General features: G+C 33.5%; 1 protein-coding gene across 1 annotated transcript; it reads left to right on the top strand.

Annotated features, from left to right (window-relative positions):
• The first annotated feature begins 10,564 nt into the window (after window positions 1–10,564).
• LOC109010850 (S-type anion channel SLAH2-like) lies at window positions 10,565–15,220 on the top strand. Its single transcript, XM_018991780.2, has 5 exons — window positions 10,565–10,808; window positions 12,311–12,990; window positions 13,526–14,296; window positions 14,380–14,411; window positions 14,520–15,220. The coding sequence occupies exons 2-5, from the start codon at window positions 12,325–12,327 to the stop codon at window positions 14,881–14,883; spliced, it is 1,833 nt and encodes a 610-aa protein (XP_018847325.1). The 5' UTR covers window positions 10,565–10,808; window positions 12,311–12,324; the 3' UTR covers window positions 14,884–15,220.
• The last annotated feature ends 6,063 nt before the right edge of the window (window positions 15,221–21,283 follow it).

The raw sequence follows: 21,283 nt of genomic DNA, 5'->3' as shown, positions 1-21,283 counted from the left end.
TCTCCGTGACGATTCAAGGACTATTGCTATATATTCTATTAATTTCTACACCATAGGATTAGGATAATCCTCCCATTCAAACAGAATCAACCAACTCCCCAGTTGATCCCATCCAACGGTGACTATATCTCCTTTGCTCACTTTAATTAACTAATTTAATTAATATTATATGTTATGGCAACACATGACTTTCGGTAGTTACCTTTACAGAGCACATGGAGAATTCCAAGAGGTTTCTTTGTTTCTAAACTATATTTATTATCTTATTAATAATATAAATATATTACTTTCCATATTATAATCAAGCAAGCAGCCACTGCATGCATAAAGAGCAAAAAGACTAAAATGAGGCGGCTAGACATTAATAGTAGTGAGATGAGAAGGTTTTAGATGAAAATTAAAAATTAAATAAAATATTATTTTTTAATATTATTATTATTTAAAAATTTAAAAAAATTAAATTATTTATTATATCTTGTGTAGAAATTTGAAAAAATTGTAATGATGAGATGAGATGAAACAAAATCGTTTCTATATCCAAACAAGACCTAATAATTCTCAAATAATATAATTTTTTTTTAAAAAAATCATAATATATATATCTACTTATTTAGTAATTCTTAGATTAATTTAATTTTATTTGATGGGTAAGTGGGGATCTATGCATTGCCTACATGTTACAATGATGGGATCGATATTGGCATGCAGTGCTGGGTCCAAGATAAAATTTATAAAAGCAGCTTAAGGTCACGTTGGTAACTTTTAGACTTGGTGTGCTAAAAAGCAAGCTTCTTAAAAATGTGAGCAGAGAGAGCTCTTATCAAAAGGCCATCATAAGATCAGGACCATCCTAAGATAGATATATAATATATATTATATAAGTAAAAATAAAATTATATTGTTAGATATAATTATAGAGTATATAAGTAATATATATAAGGATTGTGCACTTCTATTAAAAAAAGTATATAAATATGAAATCTATATAAAAAAATTAATTTTTTTAATAATAAATTTTATTTTTTTTAAATGAAATATTTAAATATTCTATAATTATATTTAATATTACTCTAAATAAAATGCGACAAAAAAAATGAGATTCCTGGGGCATGCATCCGCGGTTGATCATCCTTGTCGTCGATCGAGGCACTTTTCCACCTCAGCATCACATGCTTTGGTTGAAAATTTCTTTTCAACAAATTGATTTGTGGACTACACGCAATGCCACTATGCTTTTTTCCTTACTCTCATGCACACATCAAATTAAAGCTCTTTCATTAGGTATAATTTTATTTTATTTTATTTTATTTTATTTTTACATGATAGTGTGGGTGGTCCTAGTCAATAACGAAATAATGTTATTTATTTAAATATCTGATTAGAAAGCAAACTTTATTTGGTTTTGATGTTTTATATATATATATATATGAACTATTCACTGCTTTAACACGTATAGGCCGGCCAGAATAATATATTAATAAAATTGAATATTAATATTGATATAGATGAAGTAATTATTAATAATTAGAAGCTGCTAGCGAGAAGGAGGTGGCAGTAGTAGTAGGAACGCATATATATATGCTTAATGAAAAGTGATCAATAGCGGCGGGCGGGCGCAAGTAGTAGTAGTCATGCACTATATAGTACTGAACATCAGAAAAGTTATATATAATACGAGTGTGATTTATTTTGTCTTGGTTTTGGTTGCTAGCTGCTGCTGCATGGAGCTTTACTGACAAGCTAAGTAACCACTTTGCTGTCCAACCAAAAAGTGATAGAAAAGAAATAAAGTACTTTCACGCCCCTTATTAATTACAACACATATATATATTGCTAGCCGACGGCCGGCCCACGCATCACTACTCTTAAATTGACCAAATAATTTTATTATAATTTCCCTATGCCAAAAGTGTCGTACGTAGCTAGCTACTGGCCTACATCTTTTTTTAACAAGCGGACACAGATTTTCCACCAATTCCCCCTAAATTATAATTATATATATATTTTTCTGTCTCCAAATTATGGAGTATATATACCCTACAACATATTCTACTTTTTATTACGGAAGATTTCTGGCGCCACTAAGTGCAGGTTTGGAATGAGATGAGAATTATATGTTTTGTTTTAATATTTAAAATATTATATTTTAATATTATTATTGTATTGAAATTTTAAAAAATTGAATTGAAATTTTAAAAAATTGAATTATTTATTATATTTTATATGAGAATTTAAAAAATATGTAATGATGAGATAAGATAAGATGAGAATTTTATATCTCATGCCACCCCCAAACTTACCCAAACAACATTCTAACATAAGTACTAAAGTTACATTAATATAGGCATATATGCTAGCTAGCTTCACCTATTATATATATATATATATATACTATAACCTGCCAACCATTGATCTATATATTTAGTCGACTATAACCTTTACGAATTTACGTGAATCTAGAGATCGATAATATTAAATCGAAGTACTGGATAACCTCATCATGATGATCAAAAGCATCATAAGAATAATTGATGCAAACCTATATAAATTGATCGATATGGGATATTCGAGTACTCTAGGTTTTACGTTGATTGTGCTACACTACTACTACTACTACATCCTTATTTACCAATATATATATACTTAGGGCTCCCTTCCGCCCTTATGATCTTGACTTTACCCACGAATAAGGATTTGGATAAATATTGGTCCACTACTTATGTTTTCATGCACTAAGTTGCTTGTGGAGCATCACCTGATGATCTTGTGTATCATCATGTATGATTTATTTACTAAAAAAAACCTAAAACAGTACTCATGTATATATTAATTAGAATTAATAAAAAGACATTAATTATGTTTTGCTTGATCGCAGGTTATATATATACTAAATTAGAAGGAGAAATCTTATATTTTAGATCACCTAGCTTATATATATTAATCCAGCTTTGATCGATATATCATGAGACCGAAACCACCTAAAATCAAAATCATGTAAATTAATGGAAACCAGCAAAACTCAACAATATCATGTGCAAGTTGATCATCAAACACAGAAAATTAAAAGGAAAAGAAAAGAAAATATTATATATAGCATGAATAAAAGATGTCTCTGTATGCAAATAGCTAGCTATTATTGTTGCATGTTCTTATTTTCGTCCAATGAGGCAAAAGGGTCATTGGGTATATAACTTTTTGGGAATATGTGGTGGATGTAGACTCGCTCGCTCACGTTAATTTCTGCAAAGTGTGCGCGCGCACAACTTTACAGCTTTATTAATAATAATAATAATAATACTAAAATGGAATATTAATGGCAAAGAAATAAAATTAGTGGGTTGATCTCGATCGATCAGTTCATTTTAATTTCCCTTTAATTTTTACGTGATGGATGTTCCCTAGCCTTTTTGGCCTGATCAGTACGTACTACTTCTTCGTATTCATGTATAATAAGTAAACAAATTATGAAAACCAGAGCGAGCCCATGCACCCGCGCGTGTATATATATAAATGCTGCAAGAACTAATAAATTAACCCAGCTAATTAATTGGCTAGCTTCAGCTAAAATCCAGAAGATCGATCGAGATCACTAACCAGTAATTTGGCCATCACGACGAGGTTGGCCCAGCTAGGAATTGCCGACCGCTTTTAATTTGTTGATTGTGGTGCTAAGTGACACATATAAAGCAGAGGCACACGTTAAGTAGGTCAAGGTTGGGGCAAACAACAGCATGACAACGACATCACTTTAGAGAAAAAAACAAGCCTCTAATTATATTCCAGCATCCCTTAAAAGTTGTAAAGCTCGATCGCTCGCTCCGTAATTTAATTCATTGTGCTAGCAGCCATCTAATAATTAACACCCACCGTACACCTTCCCAATATCCAGCTTTAAACTGATCTCTCTATATATATATTGCATGAACTCAAAGAAACATTATATTATATGCAACGTCCCATTTTAATTAATAATTTCTTCTTTTTGATCTGCTCAATATATACATGATATATATATAGTCTAGATGATCTGTCTGTGCGTGCACATGTGAATGCATTGTCAATGTCTGTGCGTATGCTTGTGCATGTGCATGTATTAATTGCGCGCTCCTAAATTAGACCCCACATATTAATGCTGTAGCAGACGAGCAGTTTAGCCAAAATAATGCAAGACAAGTACTGTCATACTCAAGGTAACTAATTAAGAGGGTATTAGGGTATATATATATATATAGTTCTTGCTTTTTTGACATTAATTTTCTTCCCATGCATATATGATAGGTACGTAGCTGATTTAAACGAAGAGAAATTGGTAGTACGATCTCTTTATGAATTTCTTCACTACTCGTTCATGACACATGACATGAGTACTACTGCACATTGTATATATATATATATATATGCTATAATTGGATTATCATTCATCGATCAACTCGGATCATGAGATGTATTTTATATTAATATATATATATAATAGTACTTTTGAATGATTTCGCATTCATCATCATGTGTTTATTAGTGCTCCGATCCAGTTGTCAATTGCATATATAATTGGTTAGGTTCTCCTAGTTTTCTTGTCATTTTCTCGAGGATGTAAATTATATTTTATTCTCCCAAATTATAAGGCTGGAAGTTTTGGTGGGGGTAGGCATGCATGCAGTTCAAGCTTAAAGAAAGAAATGGCAATGATTCTTGAAAGCATAACCGGCGGCCAATATTAAAGAGATCATGATCATCAGCTTAAATTACAAAGAAAAATATATATGCAAGTCGATCTGCATGCAGGCGTACGTTTCTTCATGATTCTTTTGGCCATTGTAAAAAGTATCGAACTGATATCATAAATTGATCTCTTCGTTAGGAATTGTGAATTTAATTCTTTTCAATCATATATATTATATGTGTATATATATATATATAGTTTAATTTGTCACAATTAAATCGCACCAACATGAGGTAGGGCTGTACGTCATGAAGTGTGACAAATCATGTAAGAAAATGCTATATAAATGCTTCTTAGATATGCTCAAATAATGTCTCTGGAATGATTGACAGAATGGATCGACGAGATTTGTGGTTCGAGCACATTCTTTATAACAGGGCTCTTACTGTACTTTTTTGTATTTATTTGAAAAGGATGTGGTTGATATACTACAAAGCTGTCACGCGCACTTATTAATTAAGACAACACAGTACTACACATTAATATATATATATATATATATATCTTTATTTACAAGCTGTGCATTAATAAAATAGTTGTAGCAACTTAATTAATTAATTAAGGAAAGAGTGCGCGTAATATTTTTAATCTTGTATATATATGCTAACTACGTACGTACTTATAATTTTTATTTGATTGTGATCATGTACTAAGATATATAGTGCGCAAGGGACGTGTCTTGCATCAATGTGTGAATGTCTGTCTTTATAAATTAAGAGGTGTGCTACATCTACAAATAGATTATTTAAAAATAATTTTACAAATTGACGTGATTTTATCTGAAAACTTAATACCTAAATAATGAATATCCGCTTTAGAAACTAAATTAAAAGATGCAAACTAATTTACACGCTAGATATCAATAATTTATTTTTAATTAATCAACTATCAATAACATTAACAATTAATGTTGGGATACAGAGAACAAACAAAAAAAGGAAAAAAAAGATATATATGTATATAAAATATATGCAATATCTCATATTGTCATTGTAATTAATATTAGAATTTATATTATTCACACAGCATGATCTAATGTTGTACATGAGATTTGCCTATGATATTCTTCTATCTGAATGATAAATAATTGTAGAAGTAATCATTTTCATGTATAAAATTTAAGGAAAATGACAATTAGCTAATAATTAATCTATAACTATTTTATCACAAAGGGTAGTTACGTGAAATTAAAATTATTTTTTAATAAAGAATCACAATTATATTAATTAACTTAAAATGAATTATAAAGGAAATTAGGTAAGTAACCCAAATTTAAAAGCATAGGATGAAAAAGAAAAGAAAAGAAAAGGCGATCATAACCCTTTTAATTATTATTAATTATTTTTTTTTTTTTTGTGGTTTGAGAAAGGTAGGAAGGCAGAATGATGATGTGGGGCACATGGATATAATGTATAACTCTCAAGCACAGGGCATAATTCAGAAGTAGGGTGGTCCAACTTGAGCTGCGGCTCTAGACCTAACCCAATGTTTAGTTTTTTGGGCTAGCAGAAGCCACTTTGGGACCCATTAATGTCGGGTAGGCAACAGCAAGCTTTTTTTTGTTTTTGTTTTTTTTGTATGTTTCCGACTACAAATACATTTAACCTAAGGTACGACTACATCTCGAACGTACCTTCCCCATAAAATTGCTTTCTAATTATTGAATTTGTTCTGTGCAATGAACATGCATGCATCAGTTTTCATATGAAATGCAAATAAGTAGTAGTTCTAATTAAACAGCTGTTTAAAATTCTTGCAGTAGTAATTTAAGATTCTTAATAATTATCTCCCATTTCTTTCATATAATAAAATATAAAAGTGATATTCTCATCTGCAGTTGGGTTCGGAAATTTTTTATTTTTTTTACTTAGTAATTAAGGAAATATTTTTTAATGATGTTATGAATTTATTTTTTTTAATTATTTAAGAGTATAAAAAAAACCGAATGAAAATAAAAATTTAGTCCTCTCAAGACCCGTCTCGAAGGTGTAGCACTGCTGATCAATAAAATAAACGAATAACTTCCATCTCATTAAATGTCATTTTTTTAACCTTTTCCCCTTTTCTATATCATCAGTGGACCCATCTCTGTCTCTCACTCCATAAAGGAAGCATAGAAAAAGCAAAAGCAAAAGCAAAATAAGAAGAAGAATCAATTAATCCATGGTATCATGTTCTGTTCTGATACCTTGCTCATATATGTTTTAATATAACGATCATCTTATCTTTTTTTTTTTTTTTTTGATCTTTTATCTTCACAATTTCTTGCAACATTTATGCATCGAGGAGCCAGAATGGCAAACATTGAGCACAACAGCTCACCAGTTGAGTTGACATTAATTTATAACGAAAAATAATTTAATTATAAAGAAATTTCATAAAAAATAAATATAAAAATTGACGTGAATTAATGTAATACATCATACTACATGTAAAATGATTTTTGTTATATATTAGATCTAATATATCATATAAAATTATATCAATAATTTATAAAATTATTTTAATTAATTGGGAGAATGCATGTTCCATCCTAAGCTTGGGCTACAAGATTGGGACTCAAAACCTAATTATACAGTACCATTACTAAATTGGGCCAGCTTAATTAGGGCCATAGCTTTCCTTGATTGAGTTGGAGGGATCTTTCTCTTTTCACATTTAAGCTCATTATTTTCACACACACACGTACATATATAATTATATATATATATATATATGTACGAAAGTCATACAAAAATTAAAGTACACCATGCATCATGTGCGCAAGAAAGAATTACAGAATGATGAAAACGAAATTGGACGTTGCGGCTAGCACCGATGATCGATATTGTGAGTGGATCTCTTTTTAGAGTTTGTTCTTTTCGGCTTATATGTCTCTCTCTTTAATTAATTAGTGTTTTAATTTGGACTGGATCGATCTTTTATGTTGTTGGCCACCTAGCTAGCTAGCCGAGCACGAAATTACTAGTCGATGGCCGAACCCAACCCATGAATGGAGAGAGGGCCAAGCTTACTGTTTATATATATCACTAAATAATATAATACAAGCTTTTGTCAAATTGGAAGATCGTGAAAATTAGATGGACCCTTCATTCAGTATATGGCCAGATCAGATCAGGGCCGATAATTAATTAGAAGCAAATCATGAGATTTCTTTCTTCTCAAATGATTGATCTCAATCACCTGCATGCATGTATATATTGAGCTCTCATCTTCCTTATAATTATCATTCCCAAGAGCAAAAGCAGAGAAAGTAGTGTTTGGAAAACATGTGTCTTCTAAGGAGACCGCGTCCGTTCAAGGACAACAATGGAAGCTAGAGTTCAAGCCATATATAAATATATATATATATATATATATATAATTAATACATATCATGTCTTGAAGTTGGACATTGTGTCTAGAGGTTGTGATGCATGATCTGATCTTCTGGTAAGTTAGGCATGCATGTTTCTTATATGTCGGAAACAACATAAAGAGACGAGAGCAAAATCTATAATTATTCTCAGGAATCTCTTATTTCAACTTGAGCATTTCCCTTGTATGGAGACTTTTAAGTACTACTGGTTTCCCTAAAAGGAAAATATCGGTCTGATTCGGCCTCTTAGTAGTAGTGTTGGATATTTTAGAAGAATTTGTATGTGGTTGAGTTCAGTATCGTCCCTACACATGTAGTCTCGGCCTACTCCGCCGGCCTTGATCATCTGGCTGCATATTATATGTGGGACAGTACCACTGATCTCTCTCTCTCGATATCTTTATGCATGCAGTAGTACTACTTACTTTCTAGTCTGGTAGTAGCTAGCTAGGAATATTACTCGTGCATGCATTGATTTCATAAACTTTTGAATTATATATATATATAAAATTGATCCTCATGTTCTAATCATATTATTTATATTAATTAAAGATCATTAAATATTATAATTAAAAAAATTATAATACTAATGCACTTAGCTGCAATTAATATATATTGAAGAACCTTAATTAATTTGTTAGGTTAAATATTACTCTTTGTTAGCTTACGGAACATTATTCTGAGAGATTTCGATCGGATCAATCAGGGCTATAAGCTCTAGCATACCCCACGTACATAATGGAAATTAACCAACTTATTCGTCACTTAAATAAATTAGAAAAAGGAGTCACAGCTAGCTAGGGTCACCGGCGTCGGAGCCATCAGATAATTTTCTGTAAACATTTATTGATAAATTAATGTCACATGCATGATGATCTGCATCTTCTAGCTGTATCTTGTGGAGGAGGATCATCGATCGAGGACGACTACTCGTGTGATCACAATTTGCAACACATCTGCAAGCATCTTCGAATTTTCTTTTCTTAAATAAAAAATATATATTTGACATGTTGGTCATGCATGTGCATGGTTACATCACACGCTATAACAAGAAAATTATTTATTTGTAATCATTTATTTTTTATAAAAATAATTATTTTTTATTAAAAAAAATCTATTTTGATCACAAATAATTATTATAATTATAAATAATCAGTTATAAATATTCATTTTTATTGTAGATACATTCATTCTTGTCATAATTTGACAAATCTCCGAAACTGACGGTGCAAGCTACTGATGATCATACCTGCATGCGTTTAATTCTAATGAACAACGAAGAACATATATATGAACGGCTTATATAAATATATATATATATATCAAATTAAATAAATTAAGCATTTATTTATTTTATCATTAGTTATCGATCGATCGAGATTATCCTACATATTCGCTAGCTTCTTAATTAGTACAGTACGTATCTGGCAGACCACATTCATACGTTTCTAGGACGTTGAATTTGAAATTTAAAGGAATAAATTAATTACTTTTTCATTAATTCATGTTCTATATTTTCAGCTTAATTAATGGTTGACATGATAGATATTTCTTTTAGCTAGCTGGTACGTTGCGAACAACTGTAATCTATTGGGACATCTTATATCCTAGCTAGCTCCCAATTGATTAAGTTTTGAACTCATCAACCAACCTGGCCGGCCTGTCTTAATTACTTGCTGTGATCTGTATTAATTAGGACTTAATATATAATATATTATATATATAGATGTTTAATTATTTGTGCTAATTAATTAAGGGTTTTCTTAATCCTGTAATTTAAGTCTAAAACTTAATTAAAACTTGTCTTGATATATATCTGACGTTCCATGGACCATGGATTACGTCGGATTACAAGATATTGGTTCAACTTTTTTGAACCAATATATACTATATGCTATATAACTTTTTTGAAGGACATTTGACGTCCCTAGCTCGGATCGTTTAGAGACGGCTTCTAGTATTAACTGAGATACGCTGCTTTTCTAATTTTCAATTATACAGTGTGTCGTTTCCTTTCACATTCAATGCCTGCTACATGAGCTAGCATGCATGCGCAGCTACCTATTGGCCGCAGTATTACTATACCCAGACAATATTCATACAACTATTTTAGGTTAATTTATTTATAAAAATGGTGCAGCCGTTGTTGCTGCTAATCTAGTCAAGCTATTATATATATATAATCTTGATATATATCAAAGGATAGGACTCATTAATTTAAGGGTAATGGAATCATGACAAATCATGCAAGCCTGTCTTTGCTTAATTTCCTGTTCACCTACCATACCATATTCTCACCTAAACCATGCATCTGGAATATTAGATCATTTAAATTTTGCTAGCTTGTTTGTCTTTTGCACGAACGTCTCAATCCGACCCCAAACAACTAGCCAGACTCACCAAACATCATGAAATGCTTTTGACGTGCACACATGGTCCGGACCTGCGTTAGACTGTTATATATGTATTATATGCTGCGCGCTTCTCATGGTTGGAAGATCGATCTGGGTGCGGCCGGTTGCGGTTATTTTGTTTTCTGAGTCCCATACTTCTTTTTACAAGTTTTTAACCAAACGGATCTGCTAGCTGGTGGAGAAGACAAACGGATCAGACTTGTCTCTTTGGTTCAGCTTGAATGCAATTCCATCGGAGTTTCTGCAGCCTGAGCAGCAACAAGTAGTACTGCTAGCTTGCGCAAGAAATCAGCTTTCAGATAGCCGAAGCTTTGAGGTTCGGATTCTCAATCTTTGATTACAGCAACCATTTTTTTTTTCTCGGTATTCCAGTTTAGATATTGGTTATAACTTGTCCTTGCTTGGCTTTGAATATGGCATAATTCTTATTATTCAAAATTCTAGCAGTAAGGGCACTCAGGTGACTTAATTAGCAGTTGATTAATACTGATCCACTTCAAAAGATGTTCAAGATGAGAAGAGATTAGGACAGTAATGCTTGCATTTACGCAAATCTGATATTAATGAAAAATCTGATATATATATATATATATATATATATATATACTCACATACACCGTATTACAAAAAAAATAAATATTTATGATAAATATTTATAATAAAAAAGACTATTTGCAATAATAATAGACCAATTTTAACAAAAAAAAATATTTTAATATAAAATAGCTGATAATAAATAAACAATTATTTTTATAATTATACCGAGTCATGCTATATACTACATATATTACAAAAAAACTGTTTATTTGTGATCATTTAATTCCAGTAAAATGATTATTTACAGTTAAAATGAGTCTATTTTTATCACAAATAACTTTTTTGTTACAATTAAATGGTCACAAAAATCCATTTTTCTTGTAAATCATATATATTTATCTCATAATGCATTCTACCGAGACATATCCATCAACTATTGAATGATATGATACCATAGGATAATAATATAATGAGCATGAGGTAAATATCACTTTCTATATATATATATAAATATATAATAGCAAAAGAGGGGATGAGAGGAACTTATAAAAATTTCTTTGCAATTGCGGCAGTACGTGGCCAGTGGAAAAAGCTCACATGCGTCGTCTACATCTTTATCAATAGGTTACCAACCCAATATTGAAAAGTAAAAACTATATAAAATTAAAAAAAGGGTTTTAAAACCAAAATTCAATAAACATGAAAAATTATAGAAAAGAAAAGGATAAATATAATTATCAATTAATGAAAGCAAAAAAAGGGTAAAGGTATATATGTATACAAACAAAAATATTGTTTAAATAGAAAAAAATAAATAAAGAAAAAACTCAATTACAGAATATTAAAAATAAAAGACAAGCTGTAATAGGAAGTTTCCCGAGAGAAGTAGAACCACTCTGGTACGCAGTAATCTCGTTGGATGACACCTTCGTGGTGCTCATCGGGCCACGACGGTATTCATGATCAGGTAGAATCAATTAATTAATACATTTATTATTATTTACCTAAAAGTATTATTCCAGTTTTGAATCAAGTTTCGGATCAATTTATATTCAAAAATTCTATTTATAGGTACTTTTATGTACGTTATTAATGTGATTGATTGTGTAATTATTTTGAAAGGTTAAAAGTTATAACTCATGACTGATTATGCAATTATCCCTGATTATATGTACCTAGTTTCTTACTTGGAAATGATTTTATTCAAAGTATTCACTCATTCTGAGAGCCTCAAACAACTGCACTGATTTTACCCCCCCCATTAATTGTGGATTCTTTCAGGTGCTTTTGTATTAATGGAAAACGAGAGACATCTTGGTATTGCTCAGCAGGATTCCCCTGAAGTTCCATCTCTCATCAAGTATATATCATCAAATGAAGTGGCCGGCTTTGATGACATTAAGTTGGCTAACTTCATCAATGATCATTGTCAGCCAAGCGAATCTCAATCTCTCAGTCCATCAACTACTGTAAGCGTCTCTGAAAAACAGGGCGATGAAACTGAACCCATCTGCCATCATCAAAGGGGGCGTTCTATTTCTATCAGCATGCCTCCATCTCCAGTTGGAGTCCACTTACAGAAAACCAGAAGAGTTCTCTTCAGTGGTGAAACCATTTTTAAGGATGGGATTGCAGATTCTTCTTGTGTATCCAAAACTGCTGGCAGTGATCCACCAAAACAGCTAAAACATCATTCTCAGCCAATGCCAACAAATGCTGCATATGATAAGGGCGGACAATTTGCTTACCACCAAAGTATTGAAAGGTTGAAGGACAAGAGATTTGATTCTTTCAAAACATGGTCTGGGAAACTTGAGAGGCAGATCACATTACTGCGTGGAAAGCCAACACTGGAAGCCGGACCCGAGGAGGACACAGGGCGGAGTAGAGAAGTCGAAATAAATTTACCTGTGGATCGGTACTTCGATGCCTTGGAAGGGCCAGAGCTGGAGACCCTTAAGGTATATGCTTTCCTTTCCCAACCTTTCGGAGCATTTTACACAGTTCATAAAGTCGGGCTATCCTCTAATGAATTTTGGTTTTGAAGTGAGCAAGATGTTTGTTTCTAGCTTGGAGATTGCAGGCTTCGGTTTATATGATTAAGGCCTGCAACCTTAATTTCCATATATACATGTCATCAAAATAACTTCTCTAATCTAACAAAGCAATCACGTACTGCTATTGCTAGCTTTTGCAAGTGTTCAGTTCCTTCTCTGTTGCCTTGGGACATTGCCAGTGCAAGTCTGAAAGTAACAATGATTATGAGGAAACTTGGTTAGACTGGTATTTTTACCTTTATATATTGATCGTGCTTCTTTCTGATTAATGGACTGTTTTTCTACATAAAGAGTAATTTAGTAAATCTTAGATGCTACTATAATTGTGGTTACCTTGCAACCTATATGTTTCACTATCAGATTTGTATATTGATTTTAGATTTTCTTTCAAACTTGTTGTGCTTTGTGCTTCTTCATCATTGTGCAGTCTTTTTTACAGGCTTCAGAGGAAATAGTGCTTCCGAATGATAAGACATGGCCATTTCTTCTACGTTATCCCATCTCTTCATTTGGTATCTGTCTTGGAGTTAGCAGCCAAGCAATTATGTGGAAAGCCCTGGCCACTTCTGCCTCCACAAAATTTCTTCACATAAGCCCCGCAGTAAATCTCGTTTTATGGTGCATTTCTATTACTCTTACTGCCACAGTTGCTTCCACCTACCTTCTGAAAGTGATTCTCTACTTTGAAGCAGTTCGCCGTGAGTACTACCACCCTATCCGAATCAACTTCTTCTTTGCCCCGTGGATAGCCCTCCTGTTCTTAGCTCTGGGAGTGCCACCTTCAGTTGCTAACAACCTGCCTCCAGCTCTTTGGTATTTTCTCATGATACCAATTTTCTGTCTTGAGGTTAAGATCTATGGACAGTGGATGTCAGGAGGCCACAGGAGGCTATCAAGGGTGGCCAATCCTTCAAACCATCTCTCTGTAGTCGGAAATTTTGTGGGGGCATTACTGGGTGCGTCAATGGGGCTAAAAGAAGGGCCTATATTCTTCTTTTCTGTTGGTTTGGCTCACTACTTGGTCCTATTTGTAACTCTCTACCAGAGACTTCCAACAAATGATACTCTCCCAAAAGAGCTCCATCCAGTGTTCTTTCTGTTTGTAGCAGTACCAAGCGTTGCTTCAATGGCATGGGCAAAGATTCAAGGCACCTTTGATTATGGTGCACGGATTACTTACTTCATCGCCCTGTTCCTATATTTGTCACTGGTTGGTATCCCTCCCCTCTAACGCAAATGAACATAAATCTTTACTTCAAGTCTAACGCAAATGATTTTTCTGCTCTTTTGCAGGGAGTTCGGCTTAACTTTTTCCGAGGGTTCAAGTATGACATGACTTATATTTCTCCCTTGAGAAAGTATATATTGTTAATCCATTTGCAGCTTTGAATAGATTTTCTGACATTCCTTTTTTCATTTGATTCCATGTATAGGTTCTCACTGGCATGGTGGGCCTACACTTTCCCAATGACTGGTGCTGCCATTGCAACTATCAGGTACTCAAATGAAGTACCAAGTGTAGTAACCCAAGTTCTGTCTGTCATACTATCTGCCGTTGCTACCCTTACAGTTACGGGTCTGCTTATAACAACCATCTTGCACGCCTTTGTTCTCCGAGACCTTTTCCCTAATGACATTGCTATTGCCATCAGTGACAAGAAACCAAAACCGTTGGGGAAGTGGTTCCATTTAAGACATGGCAGCTCAGATTCCAGAGATAGAGAAAATTTCTTAAAATTTGCAGGCTCAGTTGGCAACAACGATTTAGAAGCCTCTCGAAATATTCCAAGCTCTTAATTTTGCAGATAGGCCTAAGGCTTTAGCTTCTATTATAATTAGGCCCATGTTTCTATGGCCTTGAGAGTTTGCATGGTGACATCGTTCAATGTCTTTCGCGATTCACACACACGGGAGGAACAAAATTTAGGGCTTAATTTGACAGTTCCAATGAACATGTGTACAGAGTGAATGGACGATGATCTAGTACTACTCATGCGCCGAGTGATGAAAAACAGTAGCTGAGTTATTGTAAATTGTTAGAGATATATGGGTATTGGGTAAAAACTAATATTTTTGTATTTTCTTCTAAAACGTTCAGTAATGTATAGCTGAGAGAAAAAACCATGGCTTTGAATATCGTCGTATTGGTCACACGCTTCATTCTAAACCCTGCTGGCCGGAGTAGGATTAACTAACAGGGCCAATATATATGTGATTCCTGTTTAGAAAGATTTTGGTCATTTAGGGCACCAGTACGTACATACACACTTCATTCTACAATGGTTTCATGGGTGGATTCCACATTGTCTAGTTCTTTTTTTTTTTGACAAAACTGCCTGACTTTATTGGAAAACCTCACTAGTGGCGGAGGAAAATCTTGGTTATAATGACTCTAAAATCCAAAGGAAAACCACCATTTATATACTCAAAAAAAAAATTAAAAACTCTAGTTACTGATTCCACATTGTCTAGTTATTAAGCCTTTTAATTAATATAAGATTGCCACTAAATGAAACTTTCGCTGCACCTTTGCTAGCTAATATGTACGCCTAAGTGAAATTGACGCCAGGTAGAATAAAGATTATTCTGGCAGTTGGTTGATCAACAGAAATCAGGACTTAAAGATGTAACACGAAGAGAAAACTCAGAGAAAGAGTTTATTCATAAATGTCGAAAACTAGTTTTGAAACCTACCAACTGGGTTTAAATAATTAAGGAAATTCAAGATTTTGAAAATTTTGTTCCAAAAGCCAAAATTCTAATTATTGCGTAAAAATAAAATACGAAATAAAATTAGTATCTTGCCAAAAATCAGGCCCAAATTAGAATAAGACTCATCCCTAAAAGTGACAACATAACATTATCATAAGAGAAAAAAAAAAAGATTTAAATCAATGATTCAAAGGGTGAAACGGCTAATTTCAGGATCGAAACGGGGACCACTAGGCATAGCTTGGGGATCACGATGTGCATGTCAAAAAGAACTTTTTGAATTAGGATCATATGTGAGATTCTGATATACCTGCAGCTAAAATTATGTTCAAAATATTGACACATGCATAATATTTCTCCAATTCGCGCAATCTTCATCTTTACCTACCATATTTATACTGATCTGCCTTCTTGAAGTAGTCCAACACCATCAATATAGAATTTGCCAGCTTAGCATCGTCAAACACTAATGCCCCTACATCAGAAATTTTGAATTCAATAATATATATTGTCGTTGAAGTACTCATGGATAGAACGGGTCATACGTACCCAGAATGCATGCATGCTTCCGACATGTGGAATGTAACAAGGTTTTGGCCCCCTAGCTAGCTGGTCTCTTTGGGTCAATGTCATGTCTACAAGTTGTAAGAAGCCCTTCTCAATGCACAAGCCCTTCATCATAATCAGTTCATTAATGTATTTTTCTTCCGAAACTAATCTATCATGTGTGAATTGCAAATATTAGATTTGCCTACATGACTAAATTAAGGACATAGCATCATGATGAGTTGATGGTGACTGAGATCCTTAATTGATACATTTATAGCACATAGTTATAATTCTTTTATTTATTTTTGTGCCTTAAATTGATGTTATATATCCTATACCATAATTGTTTGTGTTCCTCTCAGTAAGCACTACAAGAAAATTATTTATTTGCTATCAAAATGAGTCTATTCTAATCATCACAAATAATTATTTTCATCGCAAATAATTTATGATAAATACTCATTTTTCTTATAGTAATAGTGGAATAGTTAGCATGCTTCCCCACCATATATATATATTAATAAGAGAACCAAATTAGATTCTTCATTTTTTTGGGCACTAGAGTCAATTCATTATGAATTACAAGCTTTGTCTATTTGTATTTTTCTGTTTTAATTTCATTTTCCTCTTTTTGGGACCAGTTGGTTTTTTTCTCCTAAGCAAGCATCGTGTGTATATATATTATAGACAGTTATAGGATACAAGGGTTAAAAGGATGGAAGGCTCCAACAATCAACTTAAAATAGTTAATATAACACAAGAAAAAGCAGAATTTAGAGCTAATGAATTGGCTCCCATCCATTTTCCACGAGGGGAAGCTATGTGAAGCAAATTTTTTGTAGTCTAAAAATCAAACTATGACACTACGACTAAAAGTCGCAATAGATTGTGTTATGCTGCACTTGGCTGGCTCAACTTGGTTGATAGAAGCTTCCACTTCCTCTTTCTCATAATATTTGGTTAGGACAATCAGTAACATAGAAAAATAGCATCCGGTAGATGGTTTGATTCGCCAGCAGACGGAAATCAATATATGGTTGTGAAGGTGCATGCATGAGGATCACGCGCCATTGCTGGTGACAAGAAGTTGGTTGGATCTATAAAATCCAAGGTTGTTGATCCCATTTCTATCGCGTGTAGCAGTAGAACGTGCACGGTAACGTAGTGACGCGTGGACTCAAATATCTCATACTAAATAATCAAGTTTAGCTAGCTAGGTGTTATGGTTTGGTTTCGTTAAGTACTATTATATAGAGACTAAGGCCCCGTTAGGATTCGAAAAGTATTTCATCTCATCTCATCATTATAACTTTTCGAAATTCTCACACAAAATATAATAAATAATTCAACTTTTTTAAATCTCAAAATAATAATAATATTAAAAAATAATATTCTAACAATACTTTTTTCAACTTTCATCTAAAATTATCTCATTTCATCTTTAAATCCAAATCAACACTAATTTGTCTTGGCTCGGTGGACTCAAATATTTGATCAAAGTTGGGCCAAATACTATTTCAAGAAAAGCAACACAGCTACGCGCCTTAATATATATATATATATATATATTAAATAGCTGTTTATAACTACTCTTATTAATTTGGTTCATTCATTTCTCACAATTCCCCTATCAACGTACATTACAAAAACTTATCCTCCAAATGCAATTTTATGCAATATTGTGTAATGGTGACAAGCACAGAGATGTTATCACTTGGGTAGTACTCTTGTTACAAGTTACAGTGACTGAAGGATCAATAGCAGCGACAAGTAGCTAGCATGTATATATGAGGCATTATGGTCCCCCACCCACAACCTAATTGAGGGTATATATTTTAATTACAGCAACAAGTGAAAACACAAAATTCTATAAAATAAAGCTACTCTCAGCTCTCGGTTGAGCTGCTTCCTCCGATGTGAAGCGGAAGATCCAACAGGGAAGACAAAAAAGAAGTAGAAAGAAATGCAAAAGCAGTGTTTTCAACTATCAAGCTTTGGCATATCTTATAGCACATTTTGTCCATGTCTCCTTATCCTGCTTCTTCTCATGTGACAAACTTCTTGCTCTTAGCCCTTTCTCTTTCCCAGTTCCACTGGCTAAAATTGGGACAACGTGCAAAACTCAAATTAATTAGGTTCTATGACCATGACTTGCAAGGGATTGATCGAGATTCAAGATTGTGAGGGAGGTCGTTCCCAAGGTCGGGCCGAACCACATGGGCCTAGCCCATGAGGCGTCGATCGGTCTAAGGGTAGCCCGGTAGTAAAAAATCGATATGAAAGGATAAGATGGCAAGGTTGGCCCAAGAAGCTTTGAGAGGAGCAGCAGAGTCGGACTTGTGGAACGAGGATCCTTGAGTCAGAAGATCTGACACCACTACAAGTCGACAATCCCCATACACAATGTTAGGGAAAACCCTTTGTCCCTGGACACTGACGGCTAAATAGACCTGAGAGGTGGGCGCGCCAAGCCTAGACCACGCCACATTTAATGAAGGTCAGAGACAGGCACGCTACAACGTGCACCCTGGATTGTCAATGGTTGCCACGATCGGGCATGGAAAAACATGAAAAGAAAGCACGACCTGAGTACGGAGTGACATCGCCATGATCGGCTTGCCAGGGGACCATTCCAGCCGGGTATATATATCCCCCCCCCAACCTCGTTGGGGCTAAAAGCTCTCTATGCATTTTCATTTGAGTTCTCTTAAGTCGTAGACGGAGGTGTTTCTCACCATCCTAAGCTCTCATTTACCCATATTCACAAGAACAAGTCAACCCCTCACAGAGTTATTCGGGCTGCAAAATACATCATCAACAAAGATCATTAGAAGAATATATATGCACATAATTTGGAAGACAAAGTCCTGTCACGTACATACTGGACCACATGCATGGCTTAGGGAACTTGAAACCTCCATGGCTCTTTTTTTTTTTTTTTTTTTTATCTACTGTATTTTAAGAGGATAGTATCACAATTTTATTGTCCACTTTGAATTTTTGGACAAAATAAAGACCTAATTTCACAAGTAAACATGGTTGTTGGGTCTGATCAAAACAAAATGGTACTCGAAGTAGTTCTGTTTTTTTTTTTTTTTTTTTTAAATATATATATATATATATATATATATATATATCTACTGACCACATCAGTTTTAAATAGCATTTAGAAAGATCTAGTACATGACAGATTATGACTGATCACTCTGTAAACAATGCAGTAAACTTCTGGGGAGTTTAGGTCTGCACTAGAATTATAGAAAGATCTACATTTGGGATGGATGCTGTGGCATGATGCGGCTTGCCTTGTCTTTCTTTTTGGGTATGACAACTTTGACATCAAATAATGTTGGATTTAAGCATCAAAGGCATTAGTTTAATAATTTATTTGGCTGCACAATGAGTGAAGAATAATTATTGAACAGACATCATGTGTAGGTACTACAGTATTGCTGTATGGATACGTAGTACCTACACGAATAATTAATAATGTTTGGTTTGAGGGATGCTTATGTTAACGCGAATATACACGCTGGCTGTCGCTCCCACGGCAGAGAGTATATACAGCTAGCTAGCTAGCTCGATCGATGGAATCAAAGATTGTTCCAAGCACAAGATTTATCTACTTTTTCTCTGCAGTCCTTTGCTACAGCCCTCCAAACGATTGTTAGATTTCAGTTAATAATGAAATTAAGCAGTCTATTTTGCAAGTTTCTACTGCAAGGTTGGATATTACATTATTACCCACCATTATTCAATTCTATTGACATGAGAGTATTTAATTACTCTTAAATTTTCATAAATTTTATCGACGATTGATCTATTGGTTATTAAAAGCTGTCATGTTAGCCGAACGAAATAATGTTTAATCAAAGTTAATCAACAGAAACTAGGAATTGATCATCCTGAGAAAATATGAAACACTGAGAATAGGATTTATTAGTAAAAGTTGAAAACTAGTTGCTTACAAGCCGGGTTTAAATAGTAAAAAATTTGAGATTTGAGAATTTTGCTCGAAAATGCGAAATTCAAATTATTGCATGGAAATAACATATGTAGTAACTTCAGTATCTCACCAAAAATCTGGCTTAAACCGAAATAAGAATCATCTCTAAAAGTGAAAACAAAACATTATCATAAAAGGAAAAATAACTTATTTTTAGAAAGAGGACGGCACCCCAATTTTATTGATAGCCCTCATTTATGGCGAAAGAATACTGTGGTTGCAATCGAACATCTAGGGATTACATATAAATATAAAATCCAAACCCAGGTATCAAAATAAAATATAGAATAACTCAAATACTATACAATATACTAAAATAAGCATATAAATCAAAAGCAAAATAGAATACATGCCTTAATAATTCAACTAAATCTAAATAACCTGCATAAAACCTTTTTTTTTATCTATGTCGAATTACGTGTAAACCAACTTGATCCAATCGAATGGCTCCCAGAATGTCTTTCGAAAGGCTATTATTATTCTCAAAGATTGCCTCTTGACCATTAGAGTCCAACTTGGCTAATTTGTCTGTGATTGAGAGGACAAAATAACTTATTTCAGAGTCGAAACGAGATCACCAAGCTTAGTTTGATCGTTGATGACCACGACATATGCACCGAAAAGAGCTTTTTGAATTGGATCATGTGCGTAATTCTAATACCTGTAATCAAAATTATATCTAAAATACTGACTCGTGTGCAATATCGTCCAAATTTGAGAAATCTTCACATTTTCCTGTCATATTTGTGCTAATTTGCCCTCTTGAGGGAGTCTAGCACTACCAACGTAGAATATGTCATCTTAGCATCATCAAACTTGAATCCCCCTACATCAATAGTCTTATTCACTTATTTGTTTTGCCATTATATGTAAAAAAGAAAACCCTTATATGGGATCTTCAAAAGATAAAATAAGTCATTCTCGTTTGAG

Source organism: Juglans regia, chromosome 13, assembly GCF_001411555.2.
Source record: "Juglans regia cultivar Chandler chromosome 13, Walnut 2.0, whole genome shotgun sequence".
In the NCBI taxonomy this organism is placed as follows: Eukaryota; Viridiplantae; Streptophyta; class Magnoliopsida; order Fagales; family Juglandaceae; genus Juglans; species Juglans regia.
The sequence above is the reverse complement of the archived record's forward strand: the minus strand, read 5'-3'. Positions and strand labels throughout refer to the sequence as shown.